A 17,751-nucleotide genomic window follows, 5' to 3' on the forward strand; every position below is an offset into this window, starting at 1 on the left:
AAACTTCACGAGAACCTCTCGCGGCACGGCGGTTGAGAAACAGTGCCCTAGACTGCACATTGCAGATTGGCAAGGCTCTGGCATCTGCACTGACAGCCAGTATATTACCCTGTGGGGCACGTGTTGTGTCATTTCCATGAATTCCTGTGATTGTTCTTTCATCAATTATATCTTATAACCAATTACTTTCATCTTCGCGATTAGCCAAAAGTAACAGAGAAGCGAAGTAAAATAAACCAGCCCAATCAATCAAAACTTAAAAGGGTTGACACTGGATCACCTACAGAAGAGGTTACCTTTTTCAAATACCAAAATTCTTGGCATTCGATCCAAGAGATGGCACTTTTTCAAAAAGCAAGTAATGTTATTTCAAACAACCTTACAACAATGTACGACACAAACATTTTTCTTGTATTGAACTACTTTTTTTAAGTAGGAAGAATGCTTTTGTGCAATAATTTTTTAAATATACAATTCAGAAATCATCTGTAATATTCCCAAAACTCGCGAGAATAATATATAAGCATTTAAGTAACAAATCAGTTGTTGAAATATGATTTTTACATAGTCTATGAATCGGTTCTTGGGTTGTCTAAAGGACCAAAGTCAAAAGTGGAAACTGAACCACACTCTAATATGCTTCTGGAAATGCAGGGTTAGAATAGGAAAAAGTGTAGGTAGTAGATAATGAACAATGCCCAATTAATGCATGTTTTTGTCATGAATTTCAAACGGTTGATTGGTGATGAAATATTTTTATTACTTGTGTTTTCAATGCTTTCTGCCTTTTCAAGTTAATCACAACGAAACAATTACATCATCGGATATTGAACTCGGGTTATTTGACTAGTGCGTAATTCTTTAAGCAATACTTGTTGATATTGGATTTTAAGTATATTTTTAAGCCAGTATCCTTAAGCATTTGTAATTTAGATATCTGAATACTTTAGATAATGTGAACTACAGGAATGCAGTTTGATCAAATTCGAGGTTAAAGGTATCAATAGAAAGTAATATACGAAATATAGCTACAGTACTTATTATCAAGTTTTTAAAGTAATTATGTATCCTGCTTCTCTGCAATTTTCTTAACAATTCCATTTCGCTCGATAGATGGCGGAGATGTTTAGAAATATTACTTCCCTGAAAGAATATGTAAAGAAGATAACATATTGCATAAAAGGTAAAGAAGGTTAAATTACTTTTTTAACTTTAAGTGTAGTTTCTTTCCCATTCATAACGTCATGGCACGCAGAACAAGAAGAACTGTAGAGTTGCTTGTATTGTGTTTATACATATACTGCTTTCTTCGTGATTTATCAGTTCATTTAAGCAACTTCGAAATGAATTTAGTTGTATTCCATACCTTTCCTAGAAACTCTAGAAAAATTATAGTCACGATTCATAATCTTTAAAAGCTGATTGGTTCTTTTGTTCCTCGTACGTCAGCCATGGGTTGCATTCTCACCATTAATGGATGATCCAGATTTTTTAGGAACATCTTAACTTGACTGCCTAAGTCTAGCTAGCCAGCCTACAAACAGCCTAGAGCGTGAGCAAGAGGGTTAGCGATAGGTGCTGAAGTGAGATGACGTCATCGCCTCACTGTTGATCGATTTCGGGAGTTATGACTCGCTTCCAAGCTACAAATGCATAACAGCTACAGATGTTACAGAAATAATCTCACTATAATCAGTGGCGTATCCAGACATTTCTAAATATGCACTGCAATATTTTTGCATCTTTCAATGTCTACCTGACGTTCATTTTAGAAAATGTGGCTCAAAGATGGGGTAGAACTCCCACCATCCCTCCTATGAGTATGCCGCTCTGCTAGTTTTCATGAGAAGCGTGAACAATTATTAACACTTTTCATTAATTTTTCAGAATTTTAGACTTCCAATCAAGATTCTTCTGTGTTTAATCTCAGTTTTATAATTACTCAGATCATTTTATAAGTTGTACTGTCGAGTACCGTGCCTGCAAATTTCGTAAGGGGTAGATATGAATCCAGAAACGGTTTAGGCAACTCGTTTGCACTTGTGGGGGCCAGCAAACACTCCCGTGCTGTTCGCCTGCACGAATCCTCCTGCCCTGCTCATTCCATCCTTTCCACCCCTCTTATAATAATACAGCACAGCCGATCGCTCTTCAATCCACGAGAGCGCTCTTTCACAAATACGGCGGGTTGCCCAGATCTGTTTTAATGCATGGTTACAACTTTTCTTTAAAGCCAGAGCTATATCTAACCATCTCTTCCTGTAGCCTTTTCTTTTAGGAGAAACTGGTCCAGAAGCTGTGTTGAGAGCTTATGGCCCCCAATAACCTCTCCTAGGCAAAACATTGGCAACAAACTGATGTTTCGATGGAATGTATATTTTGCGTTTTTTTCTGTCACTTTTGGATAATCGCAACGATGAGGATGAATGATAAGAAGATAAAATTAATAACCGTTCACAAATGAGACTCAAATCCGGAAACACTGATCGCTCAGCCACCGAGGCGATATTTTAATTATATGACGAAATTGCGAAGTGGTTATTGACTAACCTGTAGGTTTTTGGTTGTTCACGTTTGTTTTTTTGTGAATCTTTTTCAAGTGCAATTGAAGAAAGGTAGTTCATATTAATATTATTTATATCTCATTCAGTGTTTCTATTAAAACACAGTATCGTCGCGATTAACCAAAACTTTCGAAAAATTGCCTAATTCGAACAATTAAAGTATAGTGATTTAATATTAGTGGTAGCAGTGATTAGAACTGAATTAGAGAGTCTATGTACTTTAGTGTGGATTCTTATAGTATTTTGTATGTTCCCGCGTCGCTTGTTGGTGTGAAACCTGCCTAAGGTGTTCGTCACAATAGGATAAGTTCCCTGGAAGAACCAATCACATTAGAGTATTTAGAAAATACGTTACATTAGTTAATGTAGAATTTGATAATGTTGCATTCAAATTTGTACCACGTTCGTTCAGAGTGGGTAATCATATTCGCAGTACAATTTTCCATAAAAGGATTTCACTACACATTGGCAAGCTAATGCGAAGAAATATAATCAAATTATATAAATTTGACAAGGAGTTGTATCCTTACTGTGTAATGATGTTCAAGCAAATACACAACATACATATATTTTTTATAAAACCTTTTTTATTGTACAAAATATATATTTACACAAGCTATAAAGAAGCAACGATGAGCATTATAACGATATGCTTAATAGACATTAAATGCGGAGATGATCTTGTGAATATGAAGGAGTAATGAACGGCTCAGTCATTGGATGAAGTTATTCTATGAGAGTGATCAGGAATCTATCTGCAAGAAAGACATAGTTACGTGATTAATACTCTGAAGTAAACGTCATGTCAACGACAGGTATGCACAAATACGGACAGGTAAAAATCAGATTATTTTCATAACAACTCCAGCTGACCGTGCGAGTCCAGTTAGTGAGCCTACCAACAGTCCAGAGCGCAAGCAACAGGGTTAGCGATAGGTGCTGGGTAGAGATGACGCCAGCGGCTCGTATGTTGATTGGCTGTTCCAAGACTTATGACTCGCTCCAAAGCTGCCAATGCAAAACAGCCAGAGATGTTATCTCACTCTACATTGATATAGACGTTCAAAGATGGGACTAGTTTTGAATACAAATACTTAGATACTGATAGATTTTAATTGTTTCTTTTCCTTTTCATTAAAAGACATGTTAATTAGTCATTCTCTCTGGAGTATAATGTGAACGTTATATACATTTTTACTATGTATAATCCGCAAAGTATATTAGTATATCTAGATACCTACAACATAAACGATACGATTTCAAAATTAATATAGCGTTATCCGGTGGTTTTGTCAAATTTTTGTTTGAATTCATCAATGTTTTTTCACATGGTATCGAAACTGGAACTCGTCGATGAAACACAATAGTTTATCAATATAATGTGAATTTAAATTTCACGCTAACTTAAAATATACTATATCAATGAAACAGCACAAACAATATTGCAGTCAGATACCGAAAAATTGGAATCAAATCATTTCAATATATAAACATAATATTTAACCACTATAATAATTTTATGAACTGTATTGAATCATTAAAATTATCGGAATAACTAAGCAACAAGACTTAGATGACAATAATTTAAGATATATTCAGAATGAGACACGCACACACACACACAATGAACTGTTCAACCTGTTCTGCTAACTTAAAGTAGTATTTCTTCTACCAATCAACATATATTTATATTTTTAACAAATATGGAAAGTCTATTAGAGTTTGTAAAGCGTGATAAGTGAATGAGTATTCGTCTTATTGTTAAAGTTTATTTGGGAGACTAATCGTAGAAATATGATATCGGTACAACACTATAACATAGGGATATTATACCTTGTTCTGTAAAAATATTTTTTTACGAAGAAGCACGAGAGTTTCCGAAAGACTTTTAATGAGGTTTATGAAGGGTGATATGTGAATGTTATTGTTAAAATTTATTTGGTAGACAATATTATAGACATATTGTGTCGGCACACCAATATTACATAGCGAAGTCACAGCTTCTGCTTTAGAAATGTTTGTTATCCCGAAGAAGCACGAGAGTTGACGAAAGTTCCCGAAGTGTTCTATACACAGTATAGTATTTTTGATAGAGATAACAATAGTATTATATCATCACGCTGTGTGTCATGGCTCTGATCGATATCTTTCCGAAGAAGCACGAGAATTGACGATTAAGCCCGACGGGTTGTTTTAAGAAACACTCTCAAGGTATAGTGTGATACTAAAGTTAATGGTTCGGTACTCGTTGATGTAGTCTTACCTACGTAAAGACATGATGCGTATCTACCCAAGGTAGCCGCCGTGGCCATAGCCGCCATAGCCGCCATACCCCAAGCCATAGCCTCCAAGACCATATCCTCCAAGGCCATAGCCGAGAGCTGGTTTGCCGATGGCAAGTGCTGGCTTGGCAATGACTGGAGTGACTGGAACAGCGACTGGTTTAGGAACTGCAACAGGGTGGGGAACAGCGACCGGGTACGGTTTGGGTACAGGAACGGCGTAAGGTTTAGGGATGGGTACACCGACCGGCTTGGGTACGGGTACAGCGACAGGATGCGGGACTGGAACCGGGTAGGGCTTGTCGACCGGTACAGCGATCGGCTTCTCGACTGGCACTGCTACTGGGTGCGGCACGTGGACGGCGTACGGCTTGTCGACTGGGTACGGCACTGGGTGAGGCACTGGAACTCCAATTGGTCTGTCTACTGGGACGGCTACTGGGTGTGGCACGGCGTATGGGATGTGCTTGGTGATGTGGATGGACTTCGTGATTGGTGGCAGCGGGTGGGCGGCGATGGGTGCCGCGTGGGCTATGGGCGCCGCTGCTATGTGTCCTCCATATCCTCCATACCCTCCATACCCTCCATACCCTCCATACCCTCCATACCCATACCCTGCTATCCCTCTCTTCTCATGCTTCTTCTCCTCTTCGGCACACGTTAAAGAGGCAAGAAGGAGTAGAGATAGACAGACCTGAAAAGAAAACCACAACCATTATATTTGTTGAACAGAACATGTTCTCAATGAGAAAAATAACAGACAATTATAACTCCGACCTGAAGGCACTGGTGTACGCAGGAAGGATGGGGCTAAAGCCCCTGCAGAAATTTTGAGAAAATAAAAATTTTCAAATAAAAGCAGTGGAAACCCAAAGACGAACTTCCGTTAAAATGACACCCGAAAACCAATTTTGTCATTGAACAACATCTAAAACAAAGGTAAAAATGGTAGTTGCACAATATTTTGTGGTTTAACCCGCCCCTATCTGGAAAGCTATGTGATATGCACTTTTACTGCGCATGTTAAACGAAATACTACTAATTTTGCGTACGTAAGCAGATTTCAAGTTCATAACAATATTCCTGTGAAAGCTAGTATGTTTATTAAAATGTAGTTAATCTTAATTTTCTCATGATTACATTAAACTGTCAATTATGTGTGTGTATGTAAGGAAAATTATAGAACAGACAAAGAATAGAGATAAGAACAGAATAAGAATAAGAGTACGAAGGGGGTGTAAAGGGTGATTCTTTCTGCATTTTGCAGACTAACGAGGCTCTGGCGTCTGAACTCACAGCCAGTATATACCTCAATGGTACTGTGTACTGTCCATTTTTGAAACTGTCCTCAGTTTCAACTTATCATCAATTATCCTTATATTCACGATTAGTCAGAAGTGGCAGAAAATGCGAAGTAAAATAAAAACAAATCAAATCAAGAGTAAGAAGAAAAAGCAAATTACATGCTACAAGCCATAAGACCAGTAAACAACGATAGTCTACATTCTACACGTAGACTATTTTATACACGTAGATTAGGTAATCTATGTAAACAACATGGCGAAAGGTGATAACTTAGCAAAGGGCGCTGTGGAAGTAAAACAAAATAATACTGCGTATCAGTTGCTGATGTGTGAGGAGAACTTTTCATACACTATCTTCCAAATTCGAACAATTTCTCACCTAGGAAGAAACTTAATATAGGAAATATTCTAGTGTTTTATGCGGAAAATACCATTCTTGCCTCACGACTGCCATCTGTTGTTGTTTTTTGCATACTATTTATCTTCTATAGTTGATGAGAGAAGAGAAGAGAAATTTTGTTGTAAATAGATTCTTTTCAGTTTGTTAGGAACCAATATAGTTGAAAATGTCACTTTTCTTTCATGAAACCTTGAAAATTAATTTTAATGCACTTTAGATTGTCTACGTAGTCTATGTAAACTACAACCCAATGTAATCTACGTGTAGATTACGTGTAGACAACGCATGTAGACGTAGACTTATAGTCTACGGCACATCACTGCATAAGACACAACGTTAAAGAAAAGGAAAGAGAATGACCAAAGCAAGAGAACATGGAAATAATTAATAAATAATACAGGGATAAAGTAATAATGAATGAAATAATGACTAAATAAATATAAGATGTAGAAATAGAAAAGAGAGATGAGTGGGAAAGAACAATAATTATGGAAAAAAGTAACAAATTAAGAAACTCTACGCTATTAGCAATCAATTAATGTAGAAAAAGATAAATGCACTTAAAACATTGAACAACTGACGCCAGCACTACGAATTGAATGTTGAGAATAAGCGTGAACAAACAGAAGACGAAACAATCAACATGATTTTTAACTTCCTGTATATCTTCAGGCCAAGTTCAGATCATTTCATGTTTTTCCCGTAAGGATCGACTTAATTCGATATCACCTTGGACTCTGGCTTGCAGACATCGTAAACCCACTTTTTATGTGAGATGATATCGTTACATTGTAATCATATCATGGCACCCTATAATAAGTCTCATCTTATTCACTTCTCAGCTATGGAGCTTGCATCACTGTTAGCATATCTCTGCCATACAATATTAACGAAATGCAAGTTAATTTATCATAGATGAGGTTGATAATTAGTTACAAATTTTGGTTAAAAGCCATTATATGCAAAAAGAACTACTCGGAATTGGATTGCCAACTGTCTCGGAGTATCAAACCAGGACTTCTAAATTATACCGCTAGATGGCAGAAAATCCAGGAATACGTCCACATGATGTTATTACTATAAGTTATGAAACTGATGAAAGTAAATTACTTCAATTAACACGTACATATATAATATCGAAACTGTATACAATATTACTACCTTTCACTACATCCAAATTCACAGCTTTCACTTTAATAATATTGTCTCCTAAGGGTTGATTGCAAAGATTGTATGGTGTAATAAAAATTAAGATGAACATTTTAGGGCATGTGTGGGTATGTGCGTCATTGTTTGACGTCCCAACATCAGTCCCTCAAATCCGACCACCGTGGCGGAGTAGTTAGCACAGCGCGCTACAACGTCAGGGGTCCCGGGTTTGAATCCCGGCCTGGGAACAGGTGTTCTTTGTGTGTCATCACTCATCCTTATTGTAGCGATTGCCAAAAGGAAGAGAAGAGCAACGCTACATAACCAAAAAAACTAACACCCTCAACACAACCACTCTGTGCTCGTTTAGATATGCTTATGTTCAGTTTTCGTAATGGTTATTATAGCGCGCTTAAGATGCCATGGGTTCGGAGTTGAATCCCGGCCTGGGCGATCTCTTTGAGTGTCCCTTTATCAATTTAATCATAGTATCACTCATCTTTATCTTCGGGAGTAGCCAAAAGTGGCAGAGAAGCGAAGTAAAATACACCAAATGAACTTGTGAAATGTGCTTCGATCGAGGATCGAAATATGACATCTGATCACAGGACAATAACGGGAAGGCCATATTTGTTAGAATTTTCCCCATGTTTTCTTTTCTGTTGATTTTTGTTACTCGCGACAATGAAGATGGATGATGATTGGATGCAAGAGATGCTCATGGTGAACATAGTCAGTCCCGAAGTAGTGGAGTGGGAATCACTATACATTAGTTTGCCCTTTCTGATAGAATTGCAGCTAATACTGTCGCCTTTAAAACCAGTAGTTCCGGGGCCGAGTCCAGATGATGACACAGTACGCACTTTAAACTGCAGGTTCAATCACTATTAACCTTTCTGAACGCGGTACTTGATGGCGAACCTGGATACTTATGATTACAAGTCGACAACGCTAACCAGTACCTCAGCTGATAAATCCAGAGTGAGGATACGGTGCGTGAATCGGACTAGAACACCACACTAGAATATATGCTCCAGTTGAAGTGATAATCGCCGATAGGAGTTACTAGTGGAATGACAACTTACCAGGGACTTCATGCTTTCTATGAGTATCTATCCAGCTGCCGTATTATAGAACGGGGTAGCTCCTTGGTCACCAACGAAATGTCTTAAAGAAAGTGGAAGCTACTTGCTTATATACCGGGTTAAAGGGAATCGCATGGAAGTATTGGGTGTGTGGTCACTTTTATGAAACTTTCACTGACCTCCACAAAACCCTTTCTTGTCCGTCTCTCTTCCGACCATTATAAGAGTTGACTTGGGTCCGGTGCCTGAAGTGTTGCAATCCTCCGGAGCGGAAATCTCTCCAGCTCTTCGTGACACTTCTTTCTCGGAGAAAGAGGGGCGGGGCTAGGAAAGGGGGTGGAGGGACGAGGTGCGTGCAAGCACTCCGGACTTCCGAGATCTGTTACGTGTCTGGTTCGGATGTTGCCTTGGGGAGATGGGACGTTTGAATTGCACAACACAACTTGTCACAGCGTTTTGCCGAAGGCATTCACAGAATGATCAGGATTTTTGCCCAAACCGGGTTCATTAATATGGTCACAAAAATATGCCCAATTTGGTCTTTTTTTTACCATAAAGCTCAATCAAACGTTACTGGATTAATCAAATTTGTCAGTACCCGAATGATAGTGCTCTCCTCTCCTTTGGTGCCCTCGGTCCCGGGTTCGATCCACAAAATTCGATGTTGACCTAACATTGCGAGGACAATTGTGGAGCTACTTGAAAGCAATCGTCGCCGACTGCGGTCTCGAAAGCCACAAAACATAGGTGATGGGAGTCGATGCGCTGACCACTCGTCACCCAGTGAAAAAGCCCTTTGGCACCCTTGTTTCGCAAAGGGCTTTGCGCCAAGGAATCTTCACTTATAACAGTATATTTATCATCATCATCATCTAATGATGGTTGCAGCAAACCATGCGATACGCCTTTCTTAACAGTATAAGTTCGATACTGACTTCATGGTTTAAGAATTTCAATAATAATGACGTATTTTCTTTTGATACATACCTATAATCAAAAGAAGAACTGTAATAAAATATAATGTAGAATATACAATAGGAAAATATAATTTCTGTTAGACTTACGCAAAATTTTCTTAATCGTGTGTTCTAACTGCATATGTGTGGGGAAGAGAATGTAGTTAAGAAAATCTGCTTAAAATCATTCTCCAAACTAGGATAATTAGCTTTTAATTTATTTTGTTCATTGAAAGGTATGGTTTAATAATAAAGTACATGGAATTGCAAAATATTTACAAGATACTTTGTAAAATGGTTAAACTATTTATTGAGCTGAGCTCTTCTGCATTCTCCGCCTTCTTTATGGTTGAAACATGACGTAAGACAAAAGGAAATTAGCATAAATTACCCACCAACTGCAATGTTATCCGATAGCAGTAAACTCGACACCAGATGGTGCTACTAGCTTTTAAGTATTTTTTATGTGTTTTTAACCAATTTCTTGCTTAAAATACTACTCACGTAAGATGGTTTATTTTGGTATTTACAATACAGCATAAAGTGTTAAAAAATAACAATTTCTTCCTTAAAATTTTAGTGAAAAACTCAATGAGGAACACAATCCACATAGGAATGTTAAAAGAAAATGGAAATATATATGTAATAAGAAATTAGCAAGATCACAGTCGAGATATTCGATATTCTGATAGTCGATCATATCTAAAAAGCTATTCACATTTGTGGCATATTGCAATCGCGCTTATAACAAAATTATACATTTATCTGTGTAAATTGGTGCATTAGAAATTAAAATTTGTTATCTTTGAAAGAATTTTGTTTGATCTTCCCAATTGATGCGTTTTTAGTACATCACACTGAACACCAGCTGATAAAAGTGCCTTTTTATGCACTTGTATGTATTTTCACACGCAAAAAGGTGTATCATTGTATGTGCATCAAGTGTGTAGTATTGAAAGGCCTTATTCCTAAAGCAACTCTTCTGAGTGTCAAGGACAGTTGGATTTATGTAAAAACCGATATAACGTATTGACATTCAAAAAATAAATTATGAAGTTTTTAATTGTCTGCTGTAAAATAAGGAATATTGGACATGTGCCCTTTCAATAATGAATTATTCATTTTTGATTATATTGTTGTAGCTTTTATCGGAATATAGAGTTTCTTAAACCTGCTACACGAAGAGAAATGCATTTTTTCCTAATATCAGTGCTCACTTGTTTTTCCGGAAACAATACGCCGCTAAAAAGTAGTCAAATGCCTGTGGATCGAACGTTAGTTCTTTTTAAGCCTATTTTATTTTCATATAGACTAACTGGGATTAGGCCTACAGTTTAAAGTGGGTTCAAAACTACTGCGCAGCGTGCCTTCATGTGGAATCGAACGCGGAACCCCTTGATTACAAGTCGACAGTGTTACTGATATATGACCGGGGAGGCCCAAATGGTTATCGGTAAAACCTAGTTGTAACTATACTGGAATTTATATTTAACTAGTTAGTGGAAACTAGGATTGTTGGATGCTACTTAGTAAAATTACCTTCTAAATCAGGTGACTAGTTGAAGCTAATTGTAACAAACATCACTATATTGATTAAATTTTTGTGAACCAATTGAAATTTTGCTTACGTCAGTCGTTCTCCAGTTTAAACCATATTAAAGGAACTACTCGTACTTAACCCATGGATTCTTCTCTTGTCTTAGCCGACTTCCGTCACGGAGTGGTTAGCACAGCGCGACTGGCGTGGATGTTCTTTATAAGTGTCTCATCATAACGTATATTTTATCACCATTCATCCTCATCGTCGCGATTATCCAAAATTAGCACAAAATGACGTTAACTGGCCAACAGAAAAATAATATTATGGAGCCGCGGTGGTCTACTCGGTAAGGCGTCTGGATACCACGCGGTAGACCCAGGTTCGATTTTCAAGGTGGAAGATTTGAGGTGGCAATTTTTCCAAAAATAACTCGGCATGTATCGGCTCTGGTGGTCACTCAGCCTTGAATAAATGGGCACCATGAGGAAACCCTGGGGAATAAGGGCAGAGGAGCGTGGTACTGAACACACCGCATCCACAAATGGACGTGATTTAACGTCATATTCATAATTACGTTATGTTGCATTATAGAGAGGGGGGTAGTTCAAACTTTATTGGTATGATTTCTGACATTATTTGCTAATCGCGGAGATGAAGATGACTCATGAAAGGACACTCGCAAAGAATACTCATGCCCAGGCCGGATTACGAACCTCCGGACTCCTGACGTCGTAGCGCTCTGTGGTAACCAGTGACGCATAAACAACGATAGTCTACATTCTACACTTAGACTATTTTATACATGTAGATTACGTAATCTATGTAAACAACATGGCGAAAGTTGATAACTTAGCAAAGGGCGCCGTGGAATTTAAAGAAAATTATACTGCGTATCAGTTGCTGATGCCTGCAGAGAGCTTTTCATACTCTTTCTTTCAAGTTCGAACAATTTCTCACCTAAGAAGAAACCTAATATAGGAAATATTCTAGTGTTTTATGGGGAAATACCACTCTTGCCTAACTACTGCCATCTGTTGTTCTTTTTTGCATATCATTTATATTCTTGCATAGTTGATGATAGAAGAGAAGAGAAATATTGTTATAAATAGGATTCTTTTCATTTCGTTAGGAACCAATATAGTTGAAAATGTTTTTTCTTTTCATGAAACCCTTGAAAATTAATTTTAATGCACTTTATATTGTCTACGTAGTCTATGTATACTACAACCCAATGTAATCTACGCGTAGATTACGTGTAGACAACGCATGTAGACGTAAACTTATAGTCTACGGCACATCACTGGTGGTAACCACTCCGTTACTGTTTTACGTTATATGTGTATGAATAACAGGCAATAGCCCAAAAATGATTACATGAATTACAACAATGAGTAATTGTTGACGGTATCATCTTCTGCCGGCGTAATGACGTTCTAATGATTGTACTAACTCATGCGTACGGAGTGTTTTATCTGCTACATTACCATTTCTGGGAAGGTAAAAAAAATCATCACGTGTTGCCCAAGATATGAAAAAAAAAATACCCTGCTCACTTTCTCTGAAAACTTTCACAGCCGCCATAAACATCTGCAAAACGTTTTCGTGTGGAAGTCTTTAACTGGATCTGTACGTGCTCTAGGTGTGTGTCTTAATCTACGCATATTAATTGCACGCAATATTTATCTCTTAGAAAAAGGGAAAAAAGAAAGTTAGGTAATTGTTTGAAGCAACAGCTAAGCAATCACACAAGGAAGTATGAAGAAGTCAAGGACGTATAATGGGGAGGCACAGAGGGTCGAGACCCTCTCCCCGAAAGGACTTAACAAGTACAGTAAAACCTCGTTAATGCGGACTAATGGGGGGGATAAGTTGAACGGTTTAACGAAAGCACTGATGAACTGAAATAACCTAAAAGAACAGTAGAAAGTGCATTAGAACTCCGTTTATACCAAGAAAACACGTTTATTATATTGTATTTAAAGGGCATAGGAATAAATACACTATACAGTACAGTACAAAGTCTGCGGGAAACAGAATTTCATCAGTGGTTGACTGCCTTTTCTTTGGGAAGTCCTCTTGTTGACTTCTACACACATTTAAAACCTTGCATTCTGCTTTTTTTGTCTTTTGCCTGTCCGGATTAAGCTAAGTCCGGCTTAATTTAGCGGGTTTGGATGAACGATGTTTTACTGTACTAAAATTAAATATGAAAATATGCTTGTTTATCACTTGTATAATCTAGTGTTATTTATTCCTGCCGGGTAGAGGTACGTAGAGTGATTTAAACTGTAAGTCCAGTCCCGATTAGCCTTATTGTGCATAAAGTGGACTTAGAACACCAACTCAACAACAACAATTATTTCCGCTGAACTTACTATACTCTCTCCGTGTATCTCTGGAGCAAGTAGTGATGGGAGGCGGTTCCACCAATGAACACGTAGCAGCGTGTACTGCTTCGCTCTAACCACACGATACCGGCCTTCTCTGCTTCCTAGCTCCAGAGATAGCTGGGACAGAGTATAGAAGAGGATTAGATTGGGACCATACGGCTTTGAATGACAGTACGAAAGCAGACTCATGCACACTATTGATAAAATGCATAAAATATTAACCAGGAGCTACTTTTCGTCAACTGTATCTAACATCATTTTTTGTTATGATGTTAACCGCGGTGGCTCAGTCGGTAACGCGTCTGACTACCATGCTAAAGGTCCCGGGTTCGATCCCCGGCCGGTTCAAATCCTGGAACTTTTCTAACGGTGGAAGCGGCCCCGGCGCACACCCAGCGTCGAATAACATGGGTACCTGGGGGAAACCCTGGGGGGTAAAGGCGGTCAGGGGTGTGATGCTGATCACATCAACCCCTCTCACGACCGGATCAAGAAAGTGTGGGACGTTACCCCCACACCCCCTATACGCCTTCATGGCGTGGTGCTATGCACAGGGGAACACTTTACTTTTTTAATAAATATTCAATTCTTATCTATTTGACATTAATATCCTAGATAGGACTGTTGTTTTTATGCAAATTTTAGCAATCTTAACTACACGTAAGTTAGATAATGAATACGTAATGTTATATCTCAATTCTTACACCATCTTTTTACCTAGTCATCTAATAATAATACAATATTAATAAATTTACAGATTATTGTGAATAGACCTATAAATTATATTAACAAAGCCTCACCGATGGTGTAGTGATAACGTCGTCGCCTTGTAACCAAGGGGTCCCGGGTTCGATACCTTCGAACTTGTGTACACTTTAAACTGTAGGTCCAGTCCAGAATAGTCTTAACCATGGGCGTAGCTACGGGGTGGACTGCTTTATCAAAGAGAATTAAAGACAGATATTTCAATGAGAGAGAAAATAAGCGGCAGTTTGTAAGAAGTTGAAAATGTCATTACTTGGTACAAACGTGTGCATTATCGCTGATGAAACGAGTGTCTATAGTTTTTTGATTTTTTAATGTCATTGGAGAAAGAAGATATTTTCTGCATTGTACTCTGTACTGCAGCGCCTATCTTCTATACCTGTCACAAGCTGCACGTGTGAGAGAGCTTTCTCGAAGCTTTCCCAAGTTAAAACTAAATTAAGAGCAACTCAGAAGCAGGATAGATTGGAAGCCCTGCTCTTGCTATTTGTGGAACAGGAAAAAGCTTAGTCTATTGATGTAAATGAAGTTATTGATGAGTTTAAGAACATTGTACCTTTTGACAGACGTCTCTCGTTATAGATGACGTGTATTTTGATGTAGGTTTGTTTCTAACATTTATGAACATTTTTTGTGTGTGTAATTTCTATGCAATTTGATCTTTTTTCTACTACATAGCCTATATTCAGAAATTTTCAACACTGTCGCAAGTGATGGTGTTGCAAAATATGCTATTAAAAAGGTACAAGACCTTTTTTTTTTTCTTCTTTGTGCACACCCAAATATAAAGTTCTAGCTACGCCTATGGTCTTAACTGTGCATAAAGTGGAGTAAATAACAAAACTCAAATTATATTAACGTGTTAATGTAAACATTTATATTATTACTTCTGAGACTTCGAAGCCCCTCCACTTTCCCCCGCCCGAAAGAATTAAGTTAATAATCGCAATGTCATGACTTAAACAGGCAGCGCCAGTGGGGGAAGCGGCTGGTTTCAAAACTTCTCTTGTACACAACATTACTTTGATTACGTATCATCCTGAGATATTAGTCAGTGGTGTGGGTTGAGATGTTCAAATTTATTGTACCTAAACTAACCTACTAATCTTTTTGTAAGATAAATTTCTAATCTTTTATTTCATTTGGGCATTGATTGAACATAGCCAGATGTCGGGCACACCTGGTACTGGCCTCTGACACTACCAGTGTTGCCAGTGCACCTCGTCATTTACTAAAAAACATACTTCTTTGTGAATATGCCATAATTAACCCCACAAATCGTCTGTAATGCATAGAATGCGTAAAAAATATTGTTTTTTACAGTTCGATTAATATCCACAGAGACCATCGATACACATCGAAAATTATTGCAAGCCACTACACAGCTGTCTTTTATTCATGTTTCTTTCGACTTTGTACAAGAAGTTTTACTTAGTTACTTTTCCACACACTGAACGTCAGTGGGGTCGATTAGGGGGGCGAGGTGGCAGTTGCCCCCCCCCTCTCACAGTTTCGGAACCCAATCGCCGCCATTGCTGAACGTTCATGTAGAACATAATTTGGTAAACTTTCAGAATCCGGAAAACGGATTTCTGAAAATTTACAGGAGAAATTTCTTACCGAATGCAGTTTCTATAGACTTGTGGAAGTTCGGGGAAGTGTTTTCTCGCATCGTTCAATGAATTTTGCCGGTAAATCATCTATTTTTCGATATAAATGTGTGACTGATGCACGAAAGCTGTTGCATCCATTTCCTTCCAGCCGGATGTTGCCTGTATGGGATGACGTAATCACGGTCAGTGTTTCCAAACACGTGTTTTTGTAACTGAAGAAGGTATATTTCCGCAAATGGTTTTGTGGGGCTATGTGTCTATGGTTCGTGGGACTCTGTGTCAATGGTTCGTGGGGCTATGTGTCAATGGTTTGTGGGGCTATGCGAGAATGGTGTGTGGGGCTACGCATTTTTTTAAATCAATTTTTGACTATTCTAACTTAAACGTGACCCAACCTAACCTAACCTTACTGGAAATGGTTCGTGGGGCTATGCGTGAATAGTTTCTGGGCCTACGTAGGTATTTTTGGGTGGAGTGGGGTGGAAACACTGCATGCCGACTACGGTAGTGAAACTGTGGCCGCCATTTAGCGTGTTACTGAAGGAAAAAAGAAAAGAACAAAACTTAGTTCATACGTCGAAAATATAGATTATTTCCATGAAAAAAGCAAAATGCCACCTTCAGCAATGTTTCTCAATGCAGAATACGTAAGTAGGAATATGGAAAGTGACAGAAATAGCGAGTTTCAGGCGTTTTGCGGATAATGAAAGTTTACTCTTAATTTTCTTGTTTAATGTTTAAAAAATATGCACATAGATAAAGTTAATACCCAGTGTAAGGTTCTTATCTCTATCGCTTTTTTGCGTGACTTTTTGAACACACTGTACAACAGACCTCATTACACAAAATCGTGATTTCGAGATGTATGTCTGCAGCAATTAAAGTTTACTACAGGATAAATATATATATCCCATATGTAATGCCTAATTCAAAACATTTCTTGTAAATACATTTCTTTTCCCTAGATGGAGATGTGTGTTTAGTAATTATGTTCAGAATTTGAGTTGGGTTATTTTTGTGAGTAAAATTCCGTACTGAAAGCGAATAAATCAGAAATAGTTAAGTTTAATAGATACATACACACATATACTTGTATTTCAGTAGGATAAAACGAACAGGACTTCTCTCTTTTATCTCTCATTTATGAAACTTTCAGTTATATTTAAAAATAAATTTTATATTTTCAATATTGGATTACAATACAATTGACGGCCTTCGCTGTTTGATTGTTAGTTTGTTGTTGATTAGAACTTCTGATCTAATACATTGCTTATACAGTGCGTCCATTTCGATCTTCAGCCGAGAGATCGGGAGAAGCGTGGCGGGCGGCGCTGACGGAGATGCCGACATTTGCGGCCTGTAATGCCCGCTTACTTTTATGGACATATGCAGACATTTATATAAATATTGCAAAACGAGCACTAACCTGTGTTATAATTTATCATCTGTAATTCATCCAAGTTCTGCCATTATATATACAAAAAATACGCTTTAAAAAACAATGTAATGAGCCACAGATAATAAAACATTTTAATCATAGTTTTGGCCAGTAACGTCCTGCTTAAGTTTATATCCTTGAAAGAGTTTTGTGTCGATGGGGATCGTTTGGAGGTTTCGAATGTGCAACACTGTATCAAGATTACGCTGTAGATGAAACCGTTAAAAGTCAATGGTGTTCGTGAGCTTCCTTGCGATCCGAAATC

General features: G+C 37.9%; 1 protein-coding gene across 1 annotated transcript; it reads right to left on the minus strand.

Moving 5' to 3' along the window:
* Positions 1-3,138: 3,138 nt before the first annotated feature.
* Positions 3,139-8,887, minus strand: LOC145980656 (uncharacterized). The gene is made up of 3 exons (XM_083113707.1): positions 8,785-8,887; positions 4,828-5,540; positions 3,139-3,319 (listed from the first exon to the last, which is right to left on the minus strand). Exons 1-2 carry the CDS (start codon positions 8,794-8,796, stop codon positions 4,851-4,853), a joined length of 702 nt encoding a protein of 233 aa, XP_082969833.1. The 5' UTR covers positions 8,797-8,887; the 3' UTR covers positions 3,139-3,319; positions 4,828-4,850.
* Positions 8,888-17,751: the final 8,864 nt, after the last annotated feature.

This window comes from Lepisma saccharinum, chromosome 28, assembly GCF_977018435.1.
Source record: "Lepisma saccharinum chromosome 28, izLepSacc3.1, whole genome shotgun sequence".
Classification (NCBI taxonomy): domain Eukaryota; kingdom Metazoa; phylum Arthropoda; class Insecta; order Zygentoma; family Lepismatidae; genus Lepisma; species Lepisma saccharinum.